General features: G+C 47.3%; 1 protein-coding gene and 1 non-coding gene across 2 annotated transcripts; both read left to right on the forward strand.

Annotated features, from left to right (window-relative positions):
- GRP (gastrin releasing peptide) lies at positions 1–27,564 on the forward strand. The gene is given in 4 exon segments (XM_045187908.3): positions 1–241; positions 5,478–5,635; positions 5,637–5,702; positions 27,340–27,564. Coding segments are annotated over 4 exon segments (588 nt in total). The 5' UTR covers positions 1–102.
- Positions 21,600–21,732, forward strand: LOC112323040 (small nucleolar RNA SNORA52). The gene has a single exon (XR_002976688.2). It is a non-coding gene; the product is annotated as a small nucleolar RNA SNORA52 (small nucleolar RNA).

The raw sequence follows: 27,564 nt of genomic DNA on the forward strand, positions 1-27,564 counted from the left end.
GCTGAGCTCCTCCCGGTCCAGGTCCTGCGGTGGCTCCTAGGCCGGGAGAGCGCACTCTCCACTCAGCCTTGCGGCGCGCTCCCAGGACTTCCCGTCGGGACCATGCGTGGCTGCGAGCTGCCGCTTGTCCTGCTGGTGCTGGTCCTCTGCCAGGCGCCCCGGGGACCCGCCGCCCCGGTGCCGGCGGCCGGAGAGACTGTCCTGGCCAAGATGTACCCGCGAGGCAGCCACTGGGCGGTGGGTGAGTGTCCCGCGCGCAGCAGTCCTCTACGGGACCAGCCACAGCTGGGGGCCGCTTTTCCGTCTCTGCGCGTTTCTGGGGCCCGGCTGTGGGGATTGCGTTTGCTCCGACCTGTCTACCCAAACGCCAACCCCTTTCTCGCATGACTCCACCCCACCCATCATCCTGGGCAGCCGTCGGGTTCTCAGCAGCAGCAGGCTGGGCCCTAGGTCTTCCCTCTTTCCCAGGGTAACTGAGCCAGCGCCCAGCTCTCCAAAAACACCCAACTCCAGGCGAGGGAGATTCCCTTCCTTCCGCGCCTACCCAAGCGCTCCTTTCATCCTGTGCTGTTCTCTCCCTGGACAACTTAGGGAAGCTGGGTTTTCGAGCGCGTCTCGGAGCCGTGGTCCAGCCCGCCGGCCTCGGCTCCGTCCTGCGTGAACCCAGGCTGAGCCTTTGCGCCTGGCGAAGCCACAGGTGGGGGACCCGTGGCGCGTGCGCCCGCCCTGGGTTTCGCATGTGTTCAGGGAGCAGTCCCTGAATCCCGCCACTGTGGCTCCTCTGAATTTTCTCAGTACTTCTCCTGCCTCTGCAGCGATTGTTTTTTCCTCTGCCTTCTGCCCAACCCTCCATCTTTCTATCCAGCAGGCTCGGCGCTCTGGGGATCGCGCCCGCTCTCCACGCTGATCCCGGGCTCTCTGTTCCCACAGCCTCACTTCTCTCCACCTCTCTAGACAGGCGACCTCACCCGCTCCCCCAGCTCCTTTCCCTTTTCCCCTGCCCACGAGCCCTGTTCCCCAAGCATGGGCTGACCGTTCGCTCTTCCCGGCCCCAGGACCCCCAGCGGGTAACTGGAAGCCTCGTGCTCACCCAGCGTCACCCTGGGACTCTCCGCCCACGCCAAATATAACCACTGGCAAAGGCAAAGCGCTCAGTTTCCTCAGAAACCTCCCCATAAAGCCAGCTACAGCAATCCCAACATTTCCTGGGATGCTGGCCATCCCTGAGGAGGTTTAAGGCTGCTGCTGGTGGTGGTTGTTTCTGTTTCCTTAGTCATCTACTTAAGAGTGGGGGAGGTGTGTTGGAAAGATAGTTGCTAGTCCGTGTATCAGGCACACCTGTGACACCGTCAGCCACACAGATTCTCTGTGTGATGTCTGGGGCCACTCGTGGAAGGGGGTGAGGCTGAAGCTGTCACTCCCTCAGCATTTCCCCGCTGTGTACGCTGGTATCAGAGAGTTGGGAAGCTCCCATCGCAGCAGCAGTTTTCATTGTCGCTGAAAGAGTCCCGGCAGCCTCAGGGACGAGAGCATTTGTGACCTCTGAGGGACCTGGGAACTCAGGCATGGCCCAGAGAGGGGAGATTGGGATGGTGAAGTTAAAAGAAACAACAGCAACAGCAAAAACCCTTCCTCAAGAGAGGACACTAACAAGGTGTTAAAGAAGCCAAACCTAGACTTGATACTTGAAAGAGCTTTTGGGACCTTAGAGCTAGTGGCCATTGTCCTGTCTGGCCACCAGCTGGTGGGCTGGGAAATTGAAATGAAACTTCCAGATTTCCAACCTCTTTTTGCTCATCCATACTTTTTGTACTGAAAAGGCTCTATTGCCCTGGCTGGTGTGGCTCAGTGGATTGAGTGCAGGCCTGTGAACCAAGGGGCCAAGGGTTTGATTCCCAGTCAGGGCACATGCCTGGGTTGCAGGCCAGGTCCCAGTGGGGGATGATGGAGAAGCAACCACACATTGATGTTTCTCTCCCTTTCTTTCTCCCTCCCTTTCCCTCTCTAAACATACATAAAAAACTAAAATCTTTTATTAAAAAGGCCCTGTTATTAGGTAACCTTTGCAGGTCAAAGGGAGGACAAGAGAGTTAGCCGGGGAGCTGAAGCCAAGTTGTTTCCAGGGTAAGCCAACCCCGATTGCTCCAGAGCACGGCTGTCCCCAGATACTTAGCGTGTCTAGCATGTAATCACCCTTGGTGGTGCTTGGGCATTCCTAACCCAAAAGCACATGGACCTGTGGCAAACTTAAATTTTCTTATTGCCCTCAAACACACTCTTTTTTCCTTTTGCTCCCTTGGCTGGCTCTAGAGTAGAGGAAAGTGGGAGGAGAAGGAGAAACTCACATTGGGGTCTAAAATGACATTGTGGTTGAACAAAAGTTGGCTTTGGGGAGAGCGTTCGCAAGCCTGAATAATGTTTGCTTTTAAATTTAGCTTGTCACTATCCTAAGTAAATGCCTGTCATCCTTAATCATGGAGGACGTGCCGCTTCATTTAAATTATATCAAACTAAAGCTTCATATTGCTGTCAGCACAAATTTGCAGGTTTGTTCAGTGAATTACTTCTTTCCTTTGAGAGAAGCGTGGTGTGGCAACGGAATACAAATTATCAAATTGAAAACTTAACAAATTCTTATCTGGCTTGAAGTTCCTGGAAATGTGTGTGTGTGTGTGTGTGTGTGTGTATGATGGAAACGTAGGTCAACACCAGCCCTGGTGGTGGCTCTAACCTTGATAGGAGGCAGGCCCTAGAATTCTGAATACCTGTGTTCAGCACAGGATGGCTTGACATCATAGCACCACTCCAGAAACTGAAATATGTTTTAAGTGTCTATTCAGAAAAACCAGCTCCTAGAAGTACTTAGCACTTTGTCTTAATGGGTCGTTTCCTGAGTTAGGATAATCTTCAAGTTTTGAGTTGAAGATAATTCATTTATGCTCCATTTTAATGCTATTTTTTAAACTGGTTATAAAGGACAAAGCTTTTTTTTCCTCTGAGCATGGTTTTATTTTTTCAAGTGCCTGTCTTTGTCTATGCTGAGGTCTCCATTATGATGATATGAACAGATAAAAAAAAAAGATGATGGGAAAAGAGGTGGAAGTGGGCATACCATCCATGTTGCCATGGAGATGGCTATTTGGTTGACAGTTGCCGGCTCACCAGTGAAACCGGACCCAGGAATGGATGCTTCCCTGGGATGTTATAGATGGCGCCCTTTCCTTGATGACCAGTCTATGGATCTGGAGGTGGGAGCCTGAACACTACTCACCCATCAAATATGCAAATACTAAAAATTCAAAGAATGTCCCAAGGATCTATGTTAAGTCAGTTACAGAATGGTTTTCAGTAAAGCCCACAAAATTATTCAGGCATGATAAAAATGAAATTCTTTTTTTGTAAAAGCATCTCCATTGCCCCTCTATTTCATTGGCCATAATGCCTTTCTCCTTTCTAGCATGCTAACAAGAAGATGGGAAATGATGGAAGGCAAGAGCCACCGCGGTGATTACTGGGAGCATCAGGTTCTAATCCTGCTTCCCCATTGTCATGATTCAATTTCCTCCATATAAAGAAAGCCAAGTGCCTCTTTACTTCCCGGGAAGTTGTGCAACATAATCACTGTTATGGCTAAATGCGAGGTTATTTAGCGGATATCCGGGCACCGACTTGACCGAGCTCTCACACTGCTATGCAGTGAAATGTCATTTTAAGACTCCCCAATACTCACAGAATTAGTTATCTGAGTCACATAATGAATGAGTCATGGCATACGGATATGTGATCCTTATTTTTAAAATGTTTTTATCCTCACCTGAGGACATTCTTTTCATTGCTTTGAGAGAGAGAGAGAGAGAGAGTGAGAGACATTGATGTGAAAGAGAAACATCAATTGGTTGCCTTCTTTTATGTGCCACGACCAGGGATTGAACATGCAACCTGGGTATGTGCTCTGACCGGCAATGAACCTGTGACCTTTTAGTCTACAGGAGGATGCTCCACCCAACTGAGCCACGCCGGCCAGAGCTATGATCTCTATTTTAAAAAATAACATTAGAAAGCCTCTTGTGGACCTTATCCTTATTTCCAGACCTCAGAATGATTCTTAGGAAGTTCAAAGGCTTCAAAGCATTGTGATATAGTAGAGTCTGGACTGCGAGCCGATTTTAATCCTAGTGTCCTTGCTTATATGTGTGTGACCTTTGGCGAGTCTCATTGTCATCGGACTTACTACAGGGTGGATCCAATGGGATGATCTGCATTTAAACATCCTGGAAACAGTAGCCTGCAATCACCTGCCAGCAATGAAGTCACAGCGAGGGCTTGTCTTGGGGTAGAGAGCTGCTGGGAAGGGGCCCCTTTCTATTTTGTGTGACTGACGTCTGTCAAACATTATTTCCATGATATTTGCCTTAAATGCTTCTCATGCCAGTCAACATTGGAGCCACAGAGAGCTCTTACTGTGTGAACTTTCAATCAAAAGCACTATAGTTTTATTAATATCAGAAATTTGAAAATAGTATAATAGCTGATTATAGAAAGATGGGAAAATTCAGTTGAAGAAAGTATATAAGAAAATGTGAGTATATTTAAGCAACAGGCTAAAGTGTGAGGAATGCAGACCTTGAGTTCCCAGCTCCTTCAACTCGGTGGCTGTCTCCACTGCATACGCGAGTCTGTTTCTAGTGGTTCGGCCTTCTGCACAGCAACTTTAATTTACTTACGTGGAAGCTTTGATAGACATTCACTGACCATTTTAGACCTCCAAGAGAAAATTCTGCATTGATGTGCCTGATAAGTCTGGTTGGTCAGAACTTGCCTTCAACTGTTTTTTCATTACCTGCTTTACAAACTGTAATTTCTAGGTGATGCTCTGCCTAGATTCAACCTTGGCTAAATTCTGAGAAAGTTTAAATGAAAAATTCCTTTGGTACATTTGTATTACAGATGAGAGATAAGCAACACCTTTCTTTCTTTCTTTCTTTTAATCGCACAAAGAAAAGCATGGAGACCTTTCTTTTCAGTAGCAATTTCAAATTGGCCAGGGGAAGGTGTTTAAATTCCACCATTCAGTTGGGAATGGGACTCAGAGCGCACAGAATTGGCGATAGATTTTTCAGATGCGGATGGTTCCTTTTGGATTTCACCTAGTCCAACTTGTTCATTTTGTATTTGAGAAATTGAAGACTGGGGACGCTAAATGACTGGGCAGAGGTCACCCAGTTAGTTAGCAGAGGGGCTGGGACCAAACCCAGGGTTCCAGAGTTGCAGGTCTGAATTCTGCCCAGCTCATTTTGCATTTTGAACAGAAAGCAAAACCAGTCATTTTTGAACTAACTCTTCGTAATAAAATGCTATTTATTCTGCATTTAAGAGGAAGCAGCACAAACATAATTGGAGTCCTTTTAAATTTCTCGTTCATTCATTCCTCTGGGTTAAATTTGTGGCGTTCTGTTTGTGTTTCTTGGTTTTTCCAGGGCACTTGATGGGGAAAAAGAGCACAGCAGAGTCCGCATATGTTAACGAGGGAGGGAGCCTGAAGCACCAGCTGCGGGAGTACATTCTGTGGGAAGAAGCTGCAAGGAATTTGCTAAGCCTCATGGAAGGAAAGGGGACCAGAAGCCACCAGTCGCCTCCAGGGGGCGCCCCTGAGTATTCTCCAGTTTACTCGGGATTCCGAGGATAACAGCAACTTGAGAGATGTAGGTTCAAGACCCAAGGTATCAAGAACCTGCTGGGGAAGAGGGGGTGGGGGTGGGGTGGGAGGTGCGTGGGGAGTGTTGAAAGGACGGGAAGGTCCCGCAGGGAAGAATAAAATTGTTTACCATGCAAACCTTCACAGCCACCACACTACCTTAGCCCGATGCCAATATACACTGAGGAAATTAGTAGACAATTGCCACACCATCTTCGCTTTTCAACGTTAATAGATTATTTTTCCTCAGCACAGCAAGATGCTGTTGGTCCAAAACTCCAGCTTAGGGGTTTTACGAGCAATTGTGTGCATCAGCAACTGAGCATCGATGGGACTTTTTTGTAATCTGCCAGGCCCGACCAGAACATTTTGACAAGTGAGGCCATGTTTGAGGAAACCCTCGTGGGTCTGCAGATATGGTTTACTTTTGATGGGCACTCGGGGAAGGGCCTCTTTGTAGATGTTTTTAGAAGACAGGGCTCTTGTTTGTGACCTTTTATGTAAAATGTCCCAAGTTTGGATTTCATCCTAATATGGCAAAACTTGGTGAACATACCTGAGGGCAACTGATTTGTCCCGTAAATGATTTTCTGGAAGACAGGGAAAAACAATCGACCCAACTGGCATTGTTTAGACATAAGGACAGTAAACAAGTTAAAAGAAAGGATAAAATGCATGGGAAGAAGACGAAGCAGCTGAACATAAAGTGATTCTCGTGAACTGTTAAGAAGCTTCCATGAAATTTATGATAAAAGGCAAAAGTAATTGGAATACTAGAAATAACAATACCTAATTTTATGGAGTAGTTACTATGTCCCAAGTACCGGGAAAAGCAGCTTACCTCCTTTTTGTCAGTCAATGCCACAGGAGGCTGAGGAGGAAGATGCGGGAGGATCCTGTTATTCTCTCCACCGTAGAGTCTCGGTGAGGAAACTGAGGCAGTCACACAGCTTTTCACTGGTGAAACTGGGACAAGAGCCTGTGCTGTCTGTCTGGACAGTGTGCCGCCAGCAGGACAGACACCTGCTGGGGCCTGGTCTGCGGTGATGTTACGGGGGAGGATGCAGGATGCAGAGGTGCCTTGCTGCTCATTCTTCTGATGAGACACAACACTGCTTTGTCTCACAGAGCTTGGGGAGCCGGCTCCTTCCTTTTTCATGGGGCTGACCTTTGACTGATGGGCATTCCCAAGGCTCAGGCTGGCTCTGCCAACCTTCAGCTTCCTCTCTGGAGGGAGGTTCTGTGCCTCACTGCTCTTTGGTCCCCTGTGGAGTCCATAGACCAAACTCAAAGTCAAACTCAAAGTCAAACTCAAAGTCAAACTCAAAATTCATTTCTTGTGTTAGGCAATGTCTCTAGAAGCCTTTATTGAGAAGAAAAAAAAATCTGGATTAAATCAACCAACACAGAAATGGATAACAATTCCATGTAAAGCCCTGAGTGAGTCTCTTACCCACACCTGTACGATAGGTATCACAGGTGGTGTATGACCAGCTCCCCTCTTTTTTTGGTGGATCACAAGGCTCCGAGGGCCCCAGGAATTTGTGATTGACTTCTTAGCTTCTGGCTGGCCAAGGCTTTTTGTGGTCAAGTGCTTTGTGGGACATCCTGTGAATGGATGGCCAACAGCAGTGCCTTCTCTTTTGTCTGAAGAATAATGTCAATCACCATCCAAAAGCCCTCTAAAATAATTTTACAAACACTGACACGCACTTACCTTCATAGCTCATTCATAAAACATACACACAGTCATGGTATTAATCGGTAGTGCCTCACTTTGAACTCAACAGCAGTATCTCAAACCTGGTTCTGCATAACTTTCGGTTGTTATGAAAATTCAACTCCTTCCTCAAGGATGGGGACCTCCCCACCGTATTCAGAACACTGTTCTGTAAGCTTGAAGGCAGGTACAAGAGAGTAGCTCCCACAAGGTCTCTGAGTGGGAGCAGTGTGGGATGGATTGAGTGGACTGTCACAGACAGTGAATGCTTTAAGGGGACAGTATTTATCAGTCATCAATGTGACCTGAAAAATCATCTTTATATAATCAGGCCTTGCTTCTCTACTCTATCTTATTATCCCTCATTCTTCTTGTTACAAGTTCAGAAAGCCCATCCTGTCTCATTCCTCCTCAAGTTGAATAATTAGCTATTGCAAGCATTGGTAATGTTCTTTTGAATATATCCCCTGGTAATGTGAAAAGCAAATTCAACAGTTAGCTTTGTATCCGCAAAGACCAAAACACCTTGTCACGCCCCTGGCTTTGGAAATCCCGCCCCAGTGAAAGTATGTTGTCCTAAAATTTAAGAACATCTTACAGTTGTCTTATTCACAAAGAGGGCATACCAAAAGAATAGTTTCCATCAGGAATCCACGTATCTCTGGGGGCTAGAAAGAAGTTTAATAACTTAGCTAGGCATTGCCAGAATTAGCAACAGAACTTTTCAGAGGCTGAAGGGCTTTTCTTAAAATTAAAAACGATCCGCATATGCTCGCCGCTCCCACTTTAGACATAAGACATCAAGTCCGGTCGCCAACTCTCGCAGAGCTGTAGTTAGAAATGCTGAGGATCTTCCTGTGTTTTGATGATGAAGATACTGGCTTAATTCAGAAGAGATCTGTGAAACGTGCACTGGATCTAGACTATAATGTCATGGCAAACAAGCTCCAGAACTTTACCAGCATTTATGACCAATCATTTTCAAGGTTCATCTTAGTTTTCTTTGAACTGCACCCTTCTTACAAAAACGAATGGAACTTCACCCTGTGGTTCCCGTGACAGGGGCCGGCATTTAGATCGCTGAGGTCAATGACGTCTATTACCCTGCATGTGGTTGCGGGTTGTGCTGAGTCTCAGCAGAGGTTGAAGTTGGCCTTTGGGTTCTCTTGTCATTTGACGAAGTTCATTGTTCTTTGCAGCCTTAGCTTTTCCTCCCCTTATTTGGTGGACAGGAAAGAGGTCTAGGGAATGTGTTGCCGAGGTCGTCATGGAAAGGAAGTAAATGAGCAAGTTTGTCCTGGCTTTTCAGGGACCATTACCACTGTCCCATCACATCAGTACGGAGAATAGAAAGGAGTTACCTATTAATATGTGAACTGCTCCAAAGGAAGCTCCGAATATAGGAAAAGCGACATGCAGCCAAGAATCACTCACAATTCTCAAATTACCCCGACAGTTTCCCTGAAAGAACAGAGGAATGTGCCCCACCCTGGCTCTTCCTCCTCATCCCCCTCCTGCCTCTAGGTCCTTGATCTTCCTGGGATACACAATTCTTCTTTTCCTTGTAGCCTCACCTCCTCTCCCTTGAGCCAAACTGCTCCGATTCTGTATTTTCTGCCAGGGGTGGGGACTTCTATAGACCCTTTCCTACATCGTCAGCTGGCCCCTTTTGTGACCTGCGGCTCATAATGCCAGATGCATGGCAGCATCTAAAGCAGGTGGGCAATGCTTAATAATGCATCCTGGGCTCACGGGGGAGAGGGAAGAAAACTGGCTTGTGTGGGAATTGAACCCCAGGCCCTGGCCTCATTAACACCTGGCCAAGACAACTGAGCCACAGAGCAGATAATAACCAGTTTGAAAAAATCAGCGGTTCCTTTACTAGGAACAAGTGGCTAGTCTGGATGTTGGGGAGCCTGAATCTCCAGCATTATGCTCTTGAAAAGTGTAATAAGCTCTAGTCTTGATGAAAAGTGTTTCCTCAACTCAGTGGGTAAAGGCTGCCGTATGAGAACAAAGGAGTATTTTTAAATTGTAGCTTTCATTCTTTCTTCAGTCTTAGTTAATCTGCACAATGCACTTAGAATTGGCAGAAACTCAAATTACCTTCTCTTCCCAAGATGCCCACTCTACTACTGTTTATAGTCATGGGTTTGTGGTGTATAATTGTGTAATTCATAAACTAGCTTTGATTTGTGTAATGAGGTATTGCCAAGTGAGAACTACAATTCCACATTCTCTAATAGTCCCCTACCCCACTGCTACTTTAGTAACAACTCCTGGGGATAATATATTTAATTGCTGACATTAGTCAAAATATACCTGAGTCATATCAGAGTACAAGTAGAGCTAATATAAAAAAAGGCCCCCAAATCTAGTGGCTCCCTAAAAAGAGGGCGGTCACTTCTCTCTCAGGGACAGCTGTGGTCTTCAAGCATTCACACACTCAGTCAGAATCACCCAGGGGCCTCGTGCAAGCTCAGATTGCTGCTCCGCCCACCCCTAGGTTTCAGTTCAGTAGGTCTGGGTGACCTAGGGGTCCATCTTTCTAACTAGTTCATGTGATGCTGGTGGTTTGTTGGCAATGGATTTGCTTCAAGCATTGGACTTCGGCATCATGAACTACTTTTGCTTAACTCTTTCTAACATTTTTTGAAGTTGCTGATCTCTCTGCTGCAGGTTCTCAACGCGAAGGAAGGAAACCCCAGCTGAATGACAATGACAGTGACAGCCTATCTCAAAGAAGCAAAACAAAACCCTTAAGAGACTGTGTTCCAAGGGCAACGATTCTACTGGATCAGCCACAAGATCTCCTTTGCGTGAAATACTTCACTATTCCTGTATCTTTCAACCTTGACTAAATTTGTGGGTTTCAAGCAGCATTTTTTGGTTTAAATTTATTTGCTATGAATAATTTTTCCATAAAGAGTCTTCCAGTTAACACTCTCTGCATCTAGGCTATGTGTCCATTACATTCCAGTCCCCGACCTGTTACCATTCACAATAAATGCTTAAACATATTGTCCAAAGGGCAGGGACCTCTCTTATTTCAAGTCCATATGAGAGGACGGTGTGGCAGAGATGAATAAAAACACTTGATAATGAACTTGTGTGCTCACTGATGAGGGCAGTCTGAATTTTTAGTTGTCCCATGTGAAAGCCACTTACTGAATCCTTGCGGTGACTTACGGGCTTGCTCTACTACTACCAACAGACGGACTGAGTTGAAGGTAGAGGCTGGCCTGATGCATCACTTAGTGGTTCCCATTTCTTCAGCCCCAACCATGACCAGATATTTTGCCGAGGTTCTTCTCATATTCTCCTCATAACAGTCTGGTAAGCTGAGAATAAGCATTATCACTTAACTGATAAGGAAATAGCCTTGGCTGGTGTGGCTTAGTGGATTGAGTGCCAGGCTGAGAACCAAAGGGCTGCCCATTTGATTTCCAATCTAGGGCACATGCCTGGGTTGTGGACCAGATCCCCAACAGGGGGCGCGCGAGAGGCAACCACACATTATGTTTATCTCCCTCTCCTTCTCCCTTCCTTCCCCTCTGTAAAGATAAATGAATAAAATCTTTTTAAAAAAGAAAGAAAACAGAGGATTATAGAAGTCAAGTGACTTGCCCACGCGTCACATAGCAGATGGAACTGAGATTCAAACAGCTAAAGCCACCAGATTTTTTGCACCCTTTAACAGTTTCTGTATCACGGTATTTTAAACCTCCCTTTGAGTATATGTAAGTAGCACTGCTGCTTCAATATTTCATTTCCGGTCCGAAGGAGTTCCCGTAGCCAGATTTAGGCCCGTGGCAAAAGGAGAAGATGAACTCAAGAGATTCCCTTCTGTTTTCAGAGAATGAGGACTGGTGGTTCGTGACACTCACCAGTCCCACTTGGATCATGGCATTCACACAACAGATCTTAAAGCTTTTTGCCACGTGTGTGGGTTTCCTTTGTCTAGGAAAATCACATGTGAAACCGTAAAGAGATTGATCTTGCCCCTGTTTCGATTGTCAAAGATCCACATAAGATGTGATGTGTTCTAATTTCTTTTAAACCATGTTGATTCGTAACTGATTCAGAGCCAGGCTCGGGAAATATGTGAAATGTGTTTCATGGATCGCCTTCCACTTCTGGGGCTCCCCTGGTTCTTTCCCAAGAACTCAGTCCGGAGCTGTGTCAACTCCCGTCTGCCATGTAGGCGATGAGGAAGGGGTAAGCCCTGTCACAAGGATTTGCCCTCCAACAGGACAGGCGTGGTGGTGGCATGTTCGTCAGTCTAGAATAACCCCATCTAGGCCGCCACTTGTTTGGCTGTCTCGTGAGAGTTGATGTGACCCTGTGTTTTAGATGCAACCATTTATTTCTCCATGGGTCCTGACTGCGAGCCCAGAACAGCTCACTGAAACCTGACCTCGGGGAGCTGCTCGGTTCCAAGCCCAGGTCACGATTACCGTACCTTTATTGAAGAGCTTTCTCGAGCCCTTGTTTGCAAGTGAAGTCCAGTCACATATGTGTGTGTGCCTGTTGGGTCAGGCCATTTTTAGCCGGATTACAGGATCGATCCACCTTGGGTTAAGTAGGAAAGGAACACTTCGGCAGAGGAAGTAGGCAGGGCAGACCAGGGATAAGGTCTCAAGGCTGGACTTGCAGGTTCAGTGGCTCAAAACCAGGCCTCTGATTAGGTTGATGAGATGGCATTTGCGTGCATTGTCACCATGAAAGCATTCCACATGACTATTGGAGTTGGCACGGTCTTTCGAGGCCTCTGCCACAGCATTATACCCCCAAAGCCTCTTCCTCTCTTGGCTTATTTCCAAATCAGCCTTCAGTCTGTGTCTAATTGGTGGAACCTGGATCACATGCCTGTATCTAGCTGTGGGGAAAGCTGGGAAATGTAGTTTTTTAAATCTTCCCCTGAGGACTTTTTTTTTTTTTTCATTGCTTTCAGAGAGAGAGTTGGGGGTGGGGGGAGAGGGAAACATTGGTTGGCTGCCTACTCAAACACCCTGCCACCTGGGCATGTGCCAACCAGCATCGAGCCCTCAACCCCTTAGTCCACAGGACACGCTCCTACCAACTGAGCCACACCAGCCAGGGTGGGAAATGTAATTTTTAAGAGTCTCCTTTGGGAGGATAGGACTGAAATTGTGGGACCCTATTGAAAAGAAGACAGGGCGTTTAAAAGATGTGGTCAGCCACAAATAACAGATGTCTTCCTCCCCTTTCGCCCCCCAAAGGAATTTGATCATTGGTTATTTTCCCCTTTGCTATTCTAGAGAACAGTTAACACCCAGCTTGGGATTCTGGGAAAGCAGGGCCAGGTGTGTGCATACAGCAAGAAGAGAAGATTGTTTTTAAGAGGTAACAATATTTAGAAATCCTTGCAGTAAAGCTGAGTAATCAGGAGGGAGAATCCAAAAGGGAAGAAAGCAATAATCGCCTTCAAATTTGTTCCTTAAAGGCATGGTCCCTTATTTGTTGTTTTGTTAAGTGCTACTGGGCAATTTGGCAGTCTTTGCTTATGATCAGAGGTGCAGGGACACACCAAGCAGGCATTTCAAGCAGCGCAGTATAATTTCAGGTCCCCCAAGGCTTACCTTTCAGTTCCTACTGGAGCTATTTATCATTCCAGAGCTTTTTTTTTTAAACCTAGCTCTAATGTGCAGGGAGTAATGGAAACAAAATGTGGGATTTACAGTCATTTTCTCAGCCACAGGCTGCTTTAATTAGACCCTGTGAAATAGTGCTTTCAGGGAAACCCACAATGATGAACTGCTGCCATGTCCAGAGTAGAAGGACCGTGGTCGTCACGTACACTGGAAACACTCCTGGCTTCCTCTCCTGGGGCTTCGTGTTTTCCAATTAATCACTCCCTTAATTAGACATGAATGAAACTCAGAAACATCTATTTCCTCCTGATTTTCCTTCCACTCTACTCAGCCCACATACTTCCTCTACCACGTAGCTTGAGTGACAAAAGAGGCAGATCGAAGCACAGGTGGACTGAGGGAGCCTCCAGAACGAGAACGAGTGTGTTTTAGACCCTCCACTCAGATGCTGGAATCACGCATCTCTGGTGGCTGTGGTTTTAGAGCCCAAAACACGTGCCCTGCCCGATATTTGAATTTGCTGTTGTGTTCTTGACATCATTAAATCGCTGTGGTGAATGTTCCACGTCTGGTCTACTTGGTGATATCAAAGAAGTGATAAAATTATTATTGTAGGTGGGAGAGGATGGAGGGAGCAGAGAAGAGGAAACTGAGGCTGCATGGGGTCACTTTAGGCCACACCTCCAGGGGCAAAGGTGGAAGAGCCAGCCTTTCATACCAGGCTTCTCCATCTTTGCTCTCTCCTTGAAAAGACGAGACTCCTCCATGATTTCACAAAATTGATTTGCTGCCAGGGTGTGTGAGTCAGCTGAATGGAGAGGGTCCAAGTCGTGTTATTGTTTTATTGTCAAACTGTTGAAACAGAGCCTGCATCCATGTGAGAAGGAATGTTCATACGGCCAGAAAAACAACAGCAGGTGGTTTCTTTCTTGGGTCTTTTCTCCTTCATTTCAAAGGATTTGCTCTGTTTAATTAGTTAGTTGGGTTTTTAGTCTCTAAGAGCATATGTTGTATAAGTGTTGACGCATCTTTCCTGCGTCCTTAGTTTCTTCATTGCTACAATAACAAACAACGAGATCTGATGCTCTTCAGTGTCACCCAGGTAAAAATCTTGAATTTTCTCCTCTTTCACATGTTTCCCAAAAGTGTTGTCTGGAGTTTTTAAGTTCATCTCATAAGAGATACTTAAATATTAAAATCACACTTTGCCCTGGCCGGGTTGCTCAGTTGGTTGCAGCGCTGTCTCGTATACCAAAAGGTTTGAGTTCAATTTTTGGTCAGGGCACATACCCAGGTTGTGAGTTCCATCTGTTGTCTGGGTGAGTACAGGAGGCAACGCTCCAATCTTTCCCTCTCACATCAATGCTTCTCTCTCTCCCCCTTCCTCTCTCTCTCAAATCAATAAATATACCCCAGGGTGAGGGTTAAAAAAATGACACCTTGAGCATCATTCCATGTCATTTGTATTTTGAAAAATCCTCCTTTGTCTCCTAACTTATTTGATTCTAAGAGGGTTTTGTTTTTGATGTGTATGTTGAAATACAAAAATCTATCCTGATATTAATTATTTAGTTTATTATTTCCAAATATGGGATTTCCCCTATTGACTTATACTGATGGTGGACAACCCAGACCTTCTCCTTTGGGGAAATAGGGGCACTTCTGAATTCTATCTATGTTTATTAGAAATTGTATTTGGATATACATACAAATCAGAGAAAATGAAATGTCCATGCCTTAAAGAAGATAGAAATTTGATTTTCCCTCATACCATAAGAAGTCTAGGGGCTAGACGTTCAGAGCCAGTACAGTAATTTAAGGATTCAGAACCAACATCTTTGTGATTTTAAAAAAATTTCCTTCATAATCAGTCACAAGATGACCGCTGCAGGTCCAGCTAACAGAACCTTAAGTTCCTCCAGGAAAAAGAAAGGCAGACCAGAAAAGGGTGGGTCCTACCTATTTTGTGAAAATAATGCTTTCTCAGAAATCCTTAACCTTTGTCTTTTGGTCAGAACTGTATCACATGATCAGTTCCACCAGCAAAAGAGGATGAGAAATGGAGTTTTTCAGCTGGGGACATGGTTAGCCACCCCCCTTCCCTCAATACTCCCTCCCCAGCCCACACACACAAAAGAAAATCCCACATTCTTCTTAACAAGAAAAAGACAAGAACAGATGTTGGGTTGGCAGCATTTGCATGTCAGCTCTTCCATGATCGACTGTGGGAAAGAGCCAAGCTGGAACCGGCTGGTTGTAGCCTGACACGCCTGGAAGACACCGAGACAACAGGTCTGCGTGTTTAACAGGAGTTTCCCCAGCCCAGGTGTCTTCGGAATGCCAGGAAACCCTGGTTTATGGACAGTGTGCTTTTTCCATGGCTTCATCTGTCCTTCTCTGAAAACAAGCGACTGCAATTGAGATCATGTTTTGTTGGTTAGATGTCATCTTTAGTTTCTTTTATAATTTTTTTTATTGATTGATTTTAGAGAAAAGAAGGAAGAGAGAGAAAGAGAGCAGGAAACAAACATTTGTTCTTCCACGTATTTATACATTCACTGGTTGCTTCTTGTGCGTGCCCTGCCGGGGTGGGGAGGGGTTGAACCTGCAACCTTGACATGTTGGGATGATGCTCTTACCAACTGAGTTACCTGGCCAGGGTCTCATCTTTAGTTTCTAAAGTAAACACAAAATGTGATACTTCCTACACACAGTCATGTGCTGCTTAACAGTTTCTGAGAGGGGCGTCTCAGGTGATCTCGTCCTTGTGTGAATAGCAGAGTGCACTTACACGTGCCTAGACGGTGTGGTCTGCCACACACCTCGGCTGTGGGAGACATCCTGTTGCTCCCAGGCCGCAAGCAACGTGCTGCACAGGACAACATGAGATCGAAGCAAACACCAGAGAATAATGCAAGCAAGGGACGCGGTGAACACGAGAGGTGTGCCCCTGCCACCGGCGTGACATGGCACACTGTTTTACAGCAAACGAAGTGGGGAGATTACAATGCTAAAATAGTGATAGAAAGTACAATAGAGTAAGTACACAAACCAGTAACACAGTCACTTACTGTCACAGCCAATGATCACATTGTTGCGGGTGCCTTGCTTTTGTGTGGCTGGCAGTCAAGGTCTTTCCACCAGCATCACCACAAGCCCGTGAGTGATGCACCGCCCCACAACTTTATGGCGGCTACACTGTCACTAGGCTGTAGGAAGTTTTCAGCTCCATTATGGTATTCATGGGACGACCGTCGTAAAGGAGGTCCGTAGTTGACTGAAACGTCGTTATTTGGATGGGAAAGAGACTATTTTGTAGACCTTCGGGAACGTACATTGTGTCAGTTAGGATGCCTTTGGCTGTTAGCCACAGAAAACCCTCAACTCAAATTAGCATAAAAGAGAAAAGAATTACTGTCTCATATACAAGGAATCCACAGGGAGGTGGGACTCAGGGTTGTGTAGTTCAGCTTCATTCAGTGAAAAATGTCTCTCTCCAAGTAGGATGGTCTTTCCGCCTTCCCAGACTGCCGCCAGTGGCTCAGATCTGTCCTTAAGCCAACAATTCCTCTTGTAGTCACCAGATGGCTACTGGAGTTCCAGGTGTTGCATCTTTGCCTTATTAATGGCTCTGGGTCCTTTCCCAGAGGCCTCTAAGTCCCTCATACCTCAGTGACCGGCCGGGTCACAGGCTTGCCCTAAACTCATCAGCGATGAAAGCGAATCAGAGCGCTGACCTCACCTGACTGGGATTTACCAATGAGTCATGTCAGAGGACGGACAGAAACTTAAGCAAAATCAAGGGTCTCTGAGTCAGGAAGGAGTGCGAAATTGATTTGGGATGGACGTCCAGCTGCATCTGCCACAAGCGTGAAAGTCATTGCTTGTGACCCCACCCCATCCTGGATCTATCAGTGTGGCAATTTCAAAAATTAGTCACTGCTATTAAGTGTGAACATATTGGGTTTTATCCACTCTCAGACGCTTGAGTCAAGTCCTTTTCATGGTTTTAAGACCATGAGTCCTTAGGAGCAAGCAATTGTCTGTTCCTCTTTCTGGAAGCGCCGACGCTGTGATTGTGGTCGGCAGGCTGCTCCCCTCTCTTGTCTGGGCCTCTCTCATCCTTTACTCCTATGTAACAACATAATTGTTCCCCTGACTCTACTGCTGAAATAAACAGAAATGAAAAGGAAATAGCTTCAAATTGTGCTCTCCTCTGCCCAGCAATTTCCCAAGATGCCTCAGCTATAGACAGCCTACATGGACAACATATGTGAACTTGAATTAAGAAATAAAAAGCCCAGACCTGATTGTAGTTCTTTCTTCCCAATTAACTCCCGAGGATGGAGGGAGACAAGAAAAGTGAGTAACGTGAAAAAACATTTATCTTAGTCACTGGGCACTGGCAGCCTGCTGGTCAGATTCTGCCTGTAGATATGCTGCTTGCCTGGACAGTTTCTTAAAAACTAGAATTAGCCACAGGCATTTCAAAATCAAGGGATTTCACACACAAATCCAGGTTATAAATTTTTGCAAAGTTGGGAAACTTGCTCCTGGGCTTGCTTTCCCTGAAGACAACCAATGCCTGGAGTTGTCCCTGTGGATTTGGCCCACATTCTCCACTTTGCCACAGTCCCCACCACACCCTAATGACCCCTGCCTGCTTTATTTGTTTACATTACCTGCCTGCACCCTCTAGGCATTGAGATGATGATCCTCGTGCAACTGTTATGTACGCCAGGGGTAAGGGGACTGACTATTCCACGGTTTGTTCAACAATAGTATTTACAGTCCTGCTCACACCTGTGATTCCCTACCTGTGTGTGCAATGTCTTAGAAGGGTGTTTGCCGTATGATGTTTGCTCTGCTGGCTCACTTTGAAGATTCACCCCTTCCCTGGCTCGTCACTGGAACAAGGAAGGAATTCTGCTAAAGAAGAGGTGAAATTGCTAGGCAATGCCATGCACTCTGAAAGGCTGCTGGAGAGCAGTACTTGGTATGCCAACAGAGCCGGGATAGAATCTGGTGCAGGCTGGGGGATCAGACCATCTGTTCCCAGACACACATTTGCTGAGGCTTCCACTGTCCCTTGCACAAGCCAAGGAGCAGGCCCTCTGTAGGACCTTGCTGAGCACCTGTAGTCCATGTGGTTAAGCCCCAGCTTGACCTCTCTCTGCTCTGCTTCACCTGACTGCATGTGTGTGAGAAGACTGAAGGCCTGGTTCTCACAGAACCAGCCAATCATTGCCTAGAGACTTGAATGTCACAAATAGAAATTGCATGCCCTAGCTGGTGTAGCTCAGTGGATTCAGTGCCAGCCTGTGAACCAAAGGGTCACCAGTTCGATTCCCAGTCAGTGCACATGCCTGGGTTGCGAGCCAAGTCCTCAGTAGGGGGTGCTTGAGAGGCAAGCACACATTGATATTTCTTTCCCTCTCTTTCTCCCTTCCCCTCTCTAAAAATAAATAAATAAAATCTTTAAAAAAAAAGAAATTTCAATGTTCTCTGAATAATGATATTGAGAGATAGACCTTGCATCTTCAAGAGATTGTGTATGATTTTGATAGATGAAATATTAGAGAGAGTGAGAAAGGTGAAGTGAGACCTCTTTGTCATATTTGAAGGCCCCAGTAAATGCCCGTGTCCAGTCTAACCCTGCTGGGGCAGGGAAGGGTGAGGGGACTCCCACCATCTCTCGCCTCTCTGCTGAGAGGCTGGGCTTCATGTTCCATATAGTCCCTCTCCTCTGGCCCATGCGGGCTGACTCTCTGCACGTGGGGCGCACCAAGAGCAAAATACGCAATCCCACGTTAGCATGAACAGAAGTCACACACGGGAATTCCAAATAGATTATCTTGCTTATATTTCAGAGCAACCCTTAAGGTAGATACTATGCACATTGTAACAGATCAATAACTTCAGTTATGTAATTCAAGAACAAGACCAGGGGAACTTGGTTTACAAATGGGAAAAACAGGAGTAAAACCCATTCTTTCAATTCCAAGGCAAGTTTTGCTTTACTTCCACTTTGTCTCCTGCAAATATCTCAGAACCAAAAAGATAATTCTCTTTCTGGGGCATGTCTAGGAAGCGAGTGAATTTAGAGCAGTTTTTTAAAAGATTTTCTGTATTTTTAAAGACTAAAGAGGGGAAGAGAGAGGGAGAAACATCGAATGGTTGCCTCCCGCATGCCCCCAGCTGGAGACCTGGCTTGCAACCTAGGTTTGTGCCCTGACCTGGAACCGAACCAGTGACCTTTCGGTTTACAGGCCAGTGCTCAGTCCACTGGGCCACACCAACCAGGCCTAGGGCAGTTCTTAATGTCCTCTCCTGCCTATGAGCCTTAAGTATACCAGCATCTCAGTCCCTCCTGTGTTCATTCATGGGTGGCCGTAAAGGTCATTGAGCCTCAAAATATGTCCCCACCTGATTTCTCACATACCTACATTAAACTCTTCAAGATTTATTCTTTGGATTGGTCTTTATACCCCCAGAAATATGCCTTTAAAATGTAAACATTTCTAGATGGCTGGCATATTAGGGTATTTAAATCTTCATACCTTGGTAGTAAATACCAGGTATTAGAAACTAACCTGAGTAGAACTCTTATACTATATAATATCTAATGATAGGCCTAACTTAGTACCTGTTTGCTGTGTTTTGAAGGAAACCAGGAAGGGCATACCCTGTATCAAATATTTTTACTGCCCAGGCATCTAAAATTCTACCCTTAGTGTATGTTTTTTTTAATTAATGAAATTTGAATTAAGAATTGCCCTACTTTTGGGCGCATATGATCAAGATGCAAATATTCCTTCGCGCAAGGTTGAAGAGCTCAGGTCAATCACGTTTGGTTCATATACAAGATTTAGAAGCAATTCCTTCCCAACTTGGGCCATAGGGGAGCATGACAACATAAAAGCAGAAGCTTTTTTGGCTTCCTGGTTTCTCTTAGGGTGGTTTTGTAAGAATCCCCGGGGTTGGGTTGACCTTGCTGGGTGGAGGGATCCGAATGGAAGAGGAAGGGGTTTTCCACCCAAGGGGCAGCGTAAAGCCCCTGGACTTTGGAGGGCTCAGATAGCAGGGCATTACTGGGCTTAGGAAAGGCCCTTCTCAGTCATTTCTGGCGAGTCCGGGAAGGAGGCCTTCCGTTAGAAAACTTCCCGTGCACAATCGGCAGGTGCAGTTCTCAAAGTGACCATCAGGGGACACCCTCAGCCAAGTTACTGGATGAGGATCAGAATTTTGCAGCTGGGAAGATATTAGAGGTTCTTTGGTCCAGCCCCTACATTTTGCAGGCAAAGAACTTCAGCCAGAGTGAGACTCCCTTGCCTGAGGTCACATATCAAGTCCGGGACAAAACTGAGGTTCCTATAATCTCCTGACAAGTAATCTAATCATCTCTGTATCATAGTATTCTGAAAGGAGTGCTCCTTACCGAAAAGAAAACACAATATAGAAAAGACCGAGGAGCTGCTGTTTGAGTTTGAGTTCAAAGTCTCACAGGCTAACCCTCGAGGCTTGAGTAGGTTTTGGTCAACTGTTAGGCAGCCACATTTCCTGAGGGCGTGTTTACTCTAAAAAAAGAGCCGGACATGGCGGGAGGGACCAAGGAAGGATTCACAGACTGACCTGGGAAAAGCAAGAAAACAGTGGGCAGGTAAAATTACCAGAGCTTCTGGAAGGACAGGAACTGTGAACTAGGGATAGAACACTTCAAGGAGAGAAGAAAAGGCGACCTAGACAGGGACATACTGTATTTGACCAGAACAGACAGCTGGAACAGGCCCACCACTGCAGCGGGGTTGGTCCTGTGCAAACAGCAGGTGAGGCCAGCTTCCCTCTTCCAGAGCCCTCTCCTCTGTCTTTCCGTAGTTGATCCTCATAGGATCCCTCCCCCCACCTCTATCCTCGCCTCACTAAGCTGTCACTGGCAGAAAAGGTTGTCCAGCCAGGCTCAAAGATTACGGTGTGAATCTAAGTGACCGTGTCTTTCCCACGAGAGCAGGTGCTTTAGACTGTTCCGTTATATTGGATAAAAAGGTGTTGTTCACCTTGAGCGAGAGTATAGAGGAGGAACTGGGGAGAGCAAGGCACTGCCAAGATCATTGGCTTAGAGCAGAGGGCCTCTACTTCCGAGAAGGTCAATGGGAAAGGGACTGAGCGAGTCCTGCAGGTGAGCCCTGAGGCAGACAGAGGAGTTAGGATTTGAAACTTCAGAGGTGGGTGTATTTACCACTGCCTAAGACAGTAGGCATGTAATGTATGTTAGCTGAATTGATAACATCTTAATCAACTCTGACAAGTTTCATCTAGCAAGGGAGCAGTATGATGAAAATGGTATCAGAAAAATCATTGTCTAAGAAACAGATCAAAACTATGCACAGTAAAATGACAACAAACTCACAACTATCAATAACTGAACTTAAAACAAAAACAAAAACAAACTAAGCGAACAACTAGAACAGGAACAGAATCATAGAAATGGAGGTCACATGGAGGGTTATCAGCAGGGATTGGAAAGGGGGAGAATGGGGGAAAAGGTGCTGGTAATAAGAAGCATAAATGGCGGTCCATCCTAATCCCTGCCGGTCAGCGGTGGCCTGCCAGGCTTCGCTTGTGGACCAGAGCACCCTAGAAGCTGCGCCTGGAGGAGTGAGCACAGCGTCCGTGAGCTCACAAGCGGGCGCTTCCAGACACTCAGAGGGGAAAAAAAAAGAAAGAAGCATAAATGGTAGGTACAAAATAGACAGGGGGAGGTTAAGAATAGTATAAGAAATGGAGAAGCTGAAGAACTTATATGTACAATGCATGGACATGAACTAAGTGGGAGGAATGACGGTGGGAGGGGGGTACAGGGAAGAGGAGAATAAGGAGGAGAAAAAAAATGGGACAACCGTAATAGCATAATCAATAAAATATACATAATTAAAAAAAAGAAAAATCATTCCAATATGAATACTTGAAATGGATGGAAGCAGCAAGCGTTTGTGGAAAGACTATTTTTTAACAGCTTTATTGAAATGTGATTCACATATACAATTCACTCATGTAAAGCACACTCACTTTCCCCTGGCTGGTGTGGCTCAGTGAATTGAGTGCTGACCTGCAAATCAAAGGGTCGCTGGTTTGATTCCCAGTCAGGGCACATGCCTGGGTTGTGGGCCAGATTCCCAGTAGGGGGTGTGCCAGAGGCAACCCCACATTGATGTTTCCCTCTCTTTCTCCTTCCCTTCCCCTCTATCTAAAAATAAATAAATATATATTTTAAACAGTACACTCATTTAGTTGGGTCAAGACAAGTGCAACCATCCATCCATCATCACAGTCAATTTTGGAAAATTTCCATCACTTCCAGAAGAAATTCCACATCCTTTATCCATCACCCTCTACATCCCTATCCCCCTGCCCCCCAGCACTCAGCAACCACGAATCTGTCTTTATGGATTTCCTATCTGGGCTTTCATATGAATTCCTATTTACATGCTATGTGGTCTTCCACGTAACAGAGTGTTTTCAAGATTCATCCATGTTGTAGTATGTATCAGCACTTCATGCCCTTTTATGGCCAAATAATATTCCATCATATGTCTCTGCCACATTTGGTTGATTAATTCAACTGTTAATGGACATTTGGCTTGTTTACATCTTTTAGCTATTAAGAAAAATGATGGTATAAACATTCATGTTCACGTTTCTTTGTGGGTTTGTTCTCATCCTCTTGGCCAGAATTGAGAGGTCACATAGTAACTACATACTTGATCATTTAAAGAACGGCCAGATTTTTTTCCACAGCAGCTGTCCCATGTCCAGCGCAGTGTTTGAGGGTTCTGAATTTCTCCACATTCTCACCAACTCATCTTGCCATTGACTTTTTGATCCTAGCCATTCTCATGCGTGTGAAGTGGTATTTCATTGTGGTTTTGTTTGTCATTTTTCTGATGACTAATTATATCAAGTGTTTTTTTCATGTGATTTTCTCTATTGTTTTTCTATTCTCCATCTCATTAATTTCCACTCTAATCTTTCCCATTTCCTTCCTTCTGCTCACTTCAGGTTTAGTTTGATCCTTTTTTCTAGTGTCTTACGGTGGAAGGTTGGGTTATTGATTTGAGATTCCTTCTTTTTTAATATAGGCATTAAAGCTATAAACTTCCCTCTAAGCACTGCTTTAGCTGCATCCCGTGAGTTTGGGTAACTTCAGTCACTTTCACCTTACAGTATTCGCTGTCGGGGAAGATATTCCAGGTAGAAGGGAGAGCTTGGGCAAAGGCATCTGAAAACATATATACAGTCACCTTCTTAGTTCCACTCCCTGGGCCATGCTCCTTGAAGGTGGAGACTCGAGTCTGCCCATCCTTACACATCCACTGTGCCTAGCAGGTCTCCAGAAAAGATAAAGATCCCAGGAAAACTAAGAAGGTGAAAAAAACTGTGGGCTATTTTTTAAAAATACAGATGGGGAGATGGCAGAACCCAGGTACTATTAACACTGGAAAGAGCCTTTACCCGACAACATTCGACGGGAAGGCAGGCTTGTATACAATTCATTCAGAACCTTCTAAGATAAACAAATGCGCACGCTTACACCAAGTACTGAGCAGAGGAAAGGAGCTTCTAAAACGAGGGGTTAGACATTTGAGGCATCTATGACGGGTTGATGAGGGAAGAGGGGAGATCTTGGAGGTCCAGCTTTACAGAGGAGCCTATTTAAGGTCACAGGATCACATGATGTCACAGTGAGACTGGACCACAGATTTCCCATTTGCAGGCTGAGGGGCGCTGCTGCTCTTGATCTTAATTTAAGGAGCTGACCCGCGAGGTTGGGGGAACCCTGCACTGTCCCCGTCTTCCAGGGCTGAGACGAGACCGAGGATCTAGATGATTTAATCCAGTTGTACCAGTGTGCTTTTACAGTGAGCAATTAAGAAATTAATCACTACTGAGTCGTTAACTCTGCCCACTATTGTACACTTGAGAAGCTGAGGCCAGTTATTAGAGCCAGGTCCCAATTAAGGGTCGACACTGGCACAAAGCGAGCCATCCAGGTCTTGTAGGGCCCCGCTTGCCCCTCCTGGCTGTGTGTGTGTGTGTGGGGAGGGGAGCCTCCCTTTTCCCAGGCGCCTTAGGACACAGGACAAGCCCCAGGCCGGGTGGAGTTCATGTTTCCTGATCAGAGGACCAACTTCTGATTCTCATGATCTTCCCTAAAAGTCTTTCCCTGCTGGCATCCAGAGGCCGGGGTTGGGACTGGATGTTCCCACCATACACTGCCCACAGGAGGGACACGGCTTCTGGAATGCGGAATCCCAGCTGTCCCCCCTCTCCCCGCTTCCCGAACGCGGTCTCTCCAAGGCTTCTGCAAAGACTTTCAATTAACCAGTGAATCAGGCAGGGAGAGAGCAGGACCGGGATTCCCACCCTCCCCTTGCGGGGTTCTATATTCATTAGGGCGGGGGTGGAGGACCCCGTAATATTCATTACAGCAGGGATGGTCTTCCCCGGTTTGACATGTCCCATCTCCCCAAATATTAACTATATGTTCTAAATAAGTAAACACAGAGGGGCCGCCCCAGTTCAGTTGCTGGCCTATGGGGTCTCTCTGACTCTACCCATCGCCTACCAGGGCCTGGATCGCCCCTGGGGCAGCGGAGTTCAGAGCGTGGAACAGCAGGGTTCCCAGAGCGGGAAACCCTCGATGGATGATCAGCTTGGACGGGCCTGAGGCCGCGGCGCGGGGGCCCCAGGACACCGGGCGAGAAGGGCTCCACGGGGCTGCGGCCGCCACTGGATCCCGTGGCCCGGGAGAGCGGCGACCTGGAGAGAGGAGCCCTCAGTCCCTGCGGCAGAAAAAAATCGCCACCAGAGTGGGCGGGAAGAGTAGAGGCTCCTCCACAGGGAAAACCCGAACACTGAAGCGTCCCCACCACCGCGGCGGAGAGGGACGCAGGCCGAGGGGCCGGGGGTGGCTGGTTCCGCGCAAGCTGAGAGCCACAGGGTCCATGGAGGATCTCGGTTGGGTGTCCGCTGGGCCCGCGCAGCGCGGCGGACAGTGCGCTGGCCAGACAAGTGTTGCGCGCGACACAGCCAATCCGACGCGTCCTGACCCGCGCGCCCCACGCGGTGCCTGGGAGCCGAGAAGGAGCTGTCGTCCTGACTCACCTGCGGCGACAGAGCCGACTTCGTCCTCCGGGGAAGGGTCCCCAAGGCCTCCCTCTTAGCGTGACTGCACCCAAATCGGCCTGAGTCAAGGCCTGTCTCCTTCTAGGTCGCTGTGCTCGGAACAGCCCAGTGTCTTTCGTCCCTGAGCCCCGTGAGACCACTCGCAGCTGGTTCCTGTTCCCTTTCAGTGGGCCCTCAGGCTCATCAGGAAGGCTCAAGAACCATTTCCCGCCCTGGCTGGTGTGGCCCAGTGGGTGTGGCCCAGTGGATTGAGCACTGGCCTGTGAAAAAAAGAGTATTCGGTTCGATTCCCAGTCAAGGCGCTTGCCTGGAGTGTGAGCCAGGTCGTGCCCCAAGTGGGGGGCGCTGGAGAGGCAACCGCACATTGGTGTTTCTCTCCCTCTCTCCTTGCCTCCCCCTCTCCCTAAAAATAAAATATTAACAATTTCCCAAGTGATACAGGCTTACAGGGGTGGAGGGGGAGGCCTTTCCCTGGGAGTCCTGTGTGCCTGGCCCAGAGCCAGCAAAGGCTAGTTTTGGAAGCCGGTGTCCCACCTAGGCCGGTGCCTCTGCAAAATGCTTTCTGTAGCCGTGAACTTGAGTAGCGGCCCCAGGTGTTTCAGGGCCATCTGGGGCTCTAATGCACCTTATTACAAACCGTCCTCACCTACAGTTTAAGTACTGGCTTCTCGCCTCACCTGCACCCCTCCTGGAGCCTGCAGCAAGAATCTCCAGACCTTGAGCGGCCCAGCTAGGCAACCCCCCCGAGGTGGGGTGGGGAGCTCTGGGACTGATGTGTTGTCTAGCCTTCCCCAGGAGGCCCAGGAAAGCACCCACACCTGGCACTCAACCCTCAGGACCTCAGTTCCCGTGTGGTCTAAATGAGCTGTTTTTAGGAACTGAAATAAGGAGCACTTATTCAGCAAATGGTTCCTGGACATGTGCTATGATGGTGGACTGACCCCAACTTCCGGTTGTTTCAGCTCCAAGGGTTACAAGGGCGTTAACAGGGGCAACCTCTCTGTGCCTCAGTTTCCTCATTTATAAAATAGGGCTGATTGCATCTTCCTGGTGAGGCTTCGATGAGTCAACAGATAGATGTAAACTACTTAGAAGCACGCTGGGGCCTAGTTTCCAGTGATGCTTAGCCATTAGCATTTCAATGATCATTTTCCAAGGACTTGTCCCTGAAATCCAGTTATGGTTCAAATTGTTGATACCTAAAGAGATGGTTTAGAATATCCACTCTCAGAATAAATAGTCAATAGTAAAAGAGGGAGGTAGTGGCGAGTGGTGGATGAAGAAGAAAGAAAGAAAAATGGCAGAGACACAAGAGGAACAATGGCGCGAATGACCTAAGAGAAGCGAAGGAGAAGGGCAAGGTCAGAGGTGCCCCGGACTGGGATTAAGAAGACCGAGGGCAGAGCAAGTGTGGGGATCTCTGAAGGGCAGTACGTTTGAGAGTTCTCGGAATAAAGTATCCCTAAGTGTTAAAGAATAAAAAAGGATAGGCTCATCTGAGTTTATTTTTTTTTCTTGCCAAGAGCTGATATCACTTGGGCCACTTCATCCTTTTCTCCACGGACCGTCCGTGTGACTGAAAGCGCAGGTGTTACGCCCTAATCTCGGGGAAATAACCGACTTAATACACGCTTACTGACCAGCCTACCGTGTGCAAGGCTCGGGGAAGGTCTGGGGCACACAGGCCTGCTTGTGCCCGAGCCTCTCAGGACCCGCGAGGCAAGGCCCGAATTCCGTAATGACACTTCCTCTGTCCCCAGCCCTGGGACAGTAGTCCTTTCCCCAGGCAGGTTTCGGGAGCCCAAGCACAGCGCAGGGATGCTGCGGGAATCGGAGAAGCTGCCCCCAGTGTGTGTGGCCTCGTGCAGGGTCGTTGAGAGTTTACACAAAGGACTCACAGGGGATCTGATTCCATCTTCCCCACCTCCGGAGAGGTAGGGTTCATTCAGACGAGGAACGGGGTCGGGGGCGGGGGGCTCTGGGTGTTTTACCAACGCGCTAACCACCGACGTACAAGAGCCGGTTGATGCGTAGCGGGGCGGGGGCGGGGCGGAGGACCTGCGCGGGGGGAATCTGGGTTCTTCCCGCGGCCGCCCACCTTCCGGGGTCCATTTCGGATACCGCAGCTGCTCAAGCTGGGAATCCCGGGCCCTCCTTCACTCGCGACTCCGCGAGAACCTCGGGAGGTTCTGGAGCCCGCGGGGGACCTCTGGATTCCTTCCCCACCCCAGAGCAGGACCAGGGAACTGCAGATCCTATCCACGATGCCCCGCGAGGATGTGCCCTCCTGCTGCGCACAGACCGCTCAGGACACACTCCTGGAGCGCCGCGGCTACCCGGTCAAGGGTTAA

Source organism: Desmodus rotundus, chromosome 10, assembly GCF_022682495.2.
Source record: "Desmodus rotundus isolate HL8 chromosome 10, HLdesRot8A.1, whole genome shotgun sequence".
Classification (NCBI taxonomy): domain Eukaryota; kingdom Metazoa; phylum Chordata; class Mammalia; order Chiroptera; family Phyllostomidae; genus Desmodus; species Desmodus rotundus.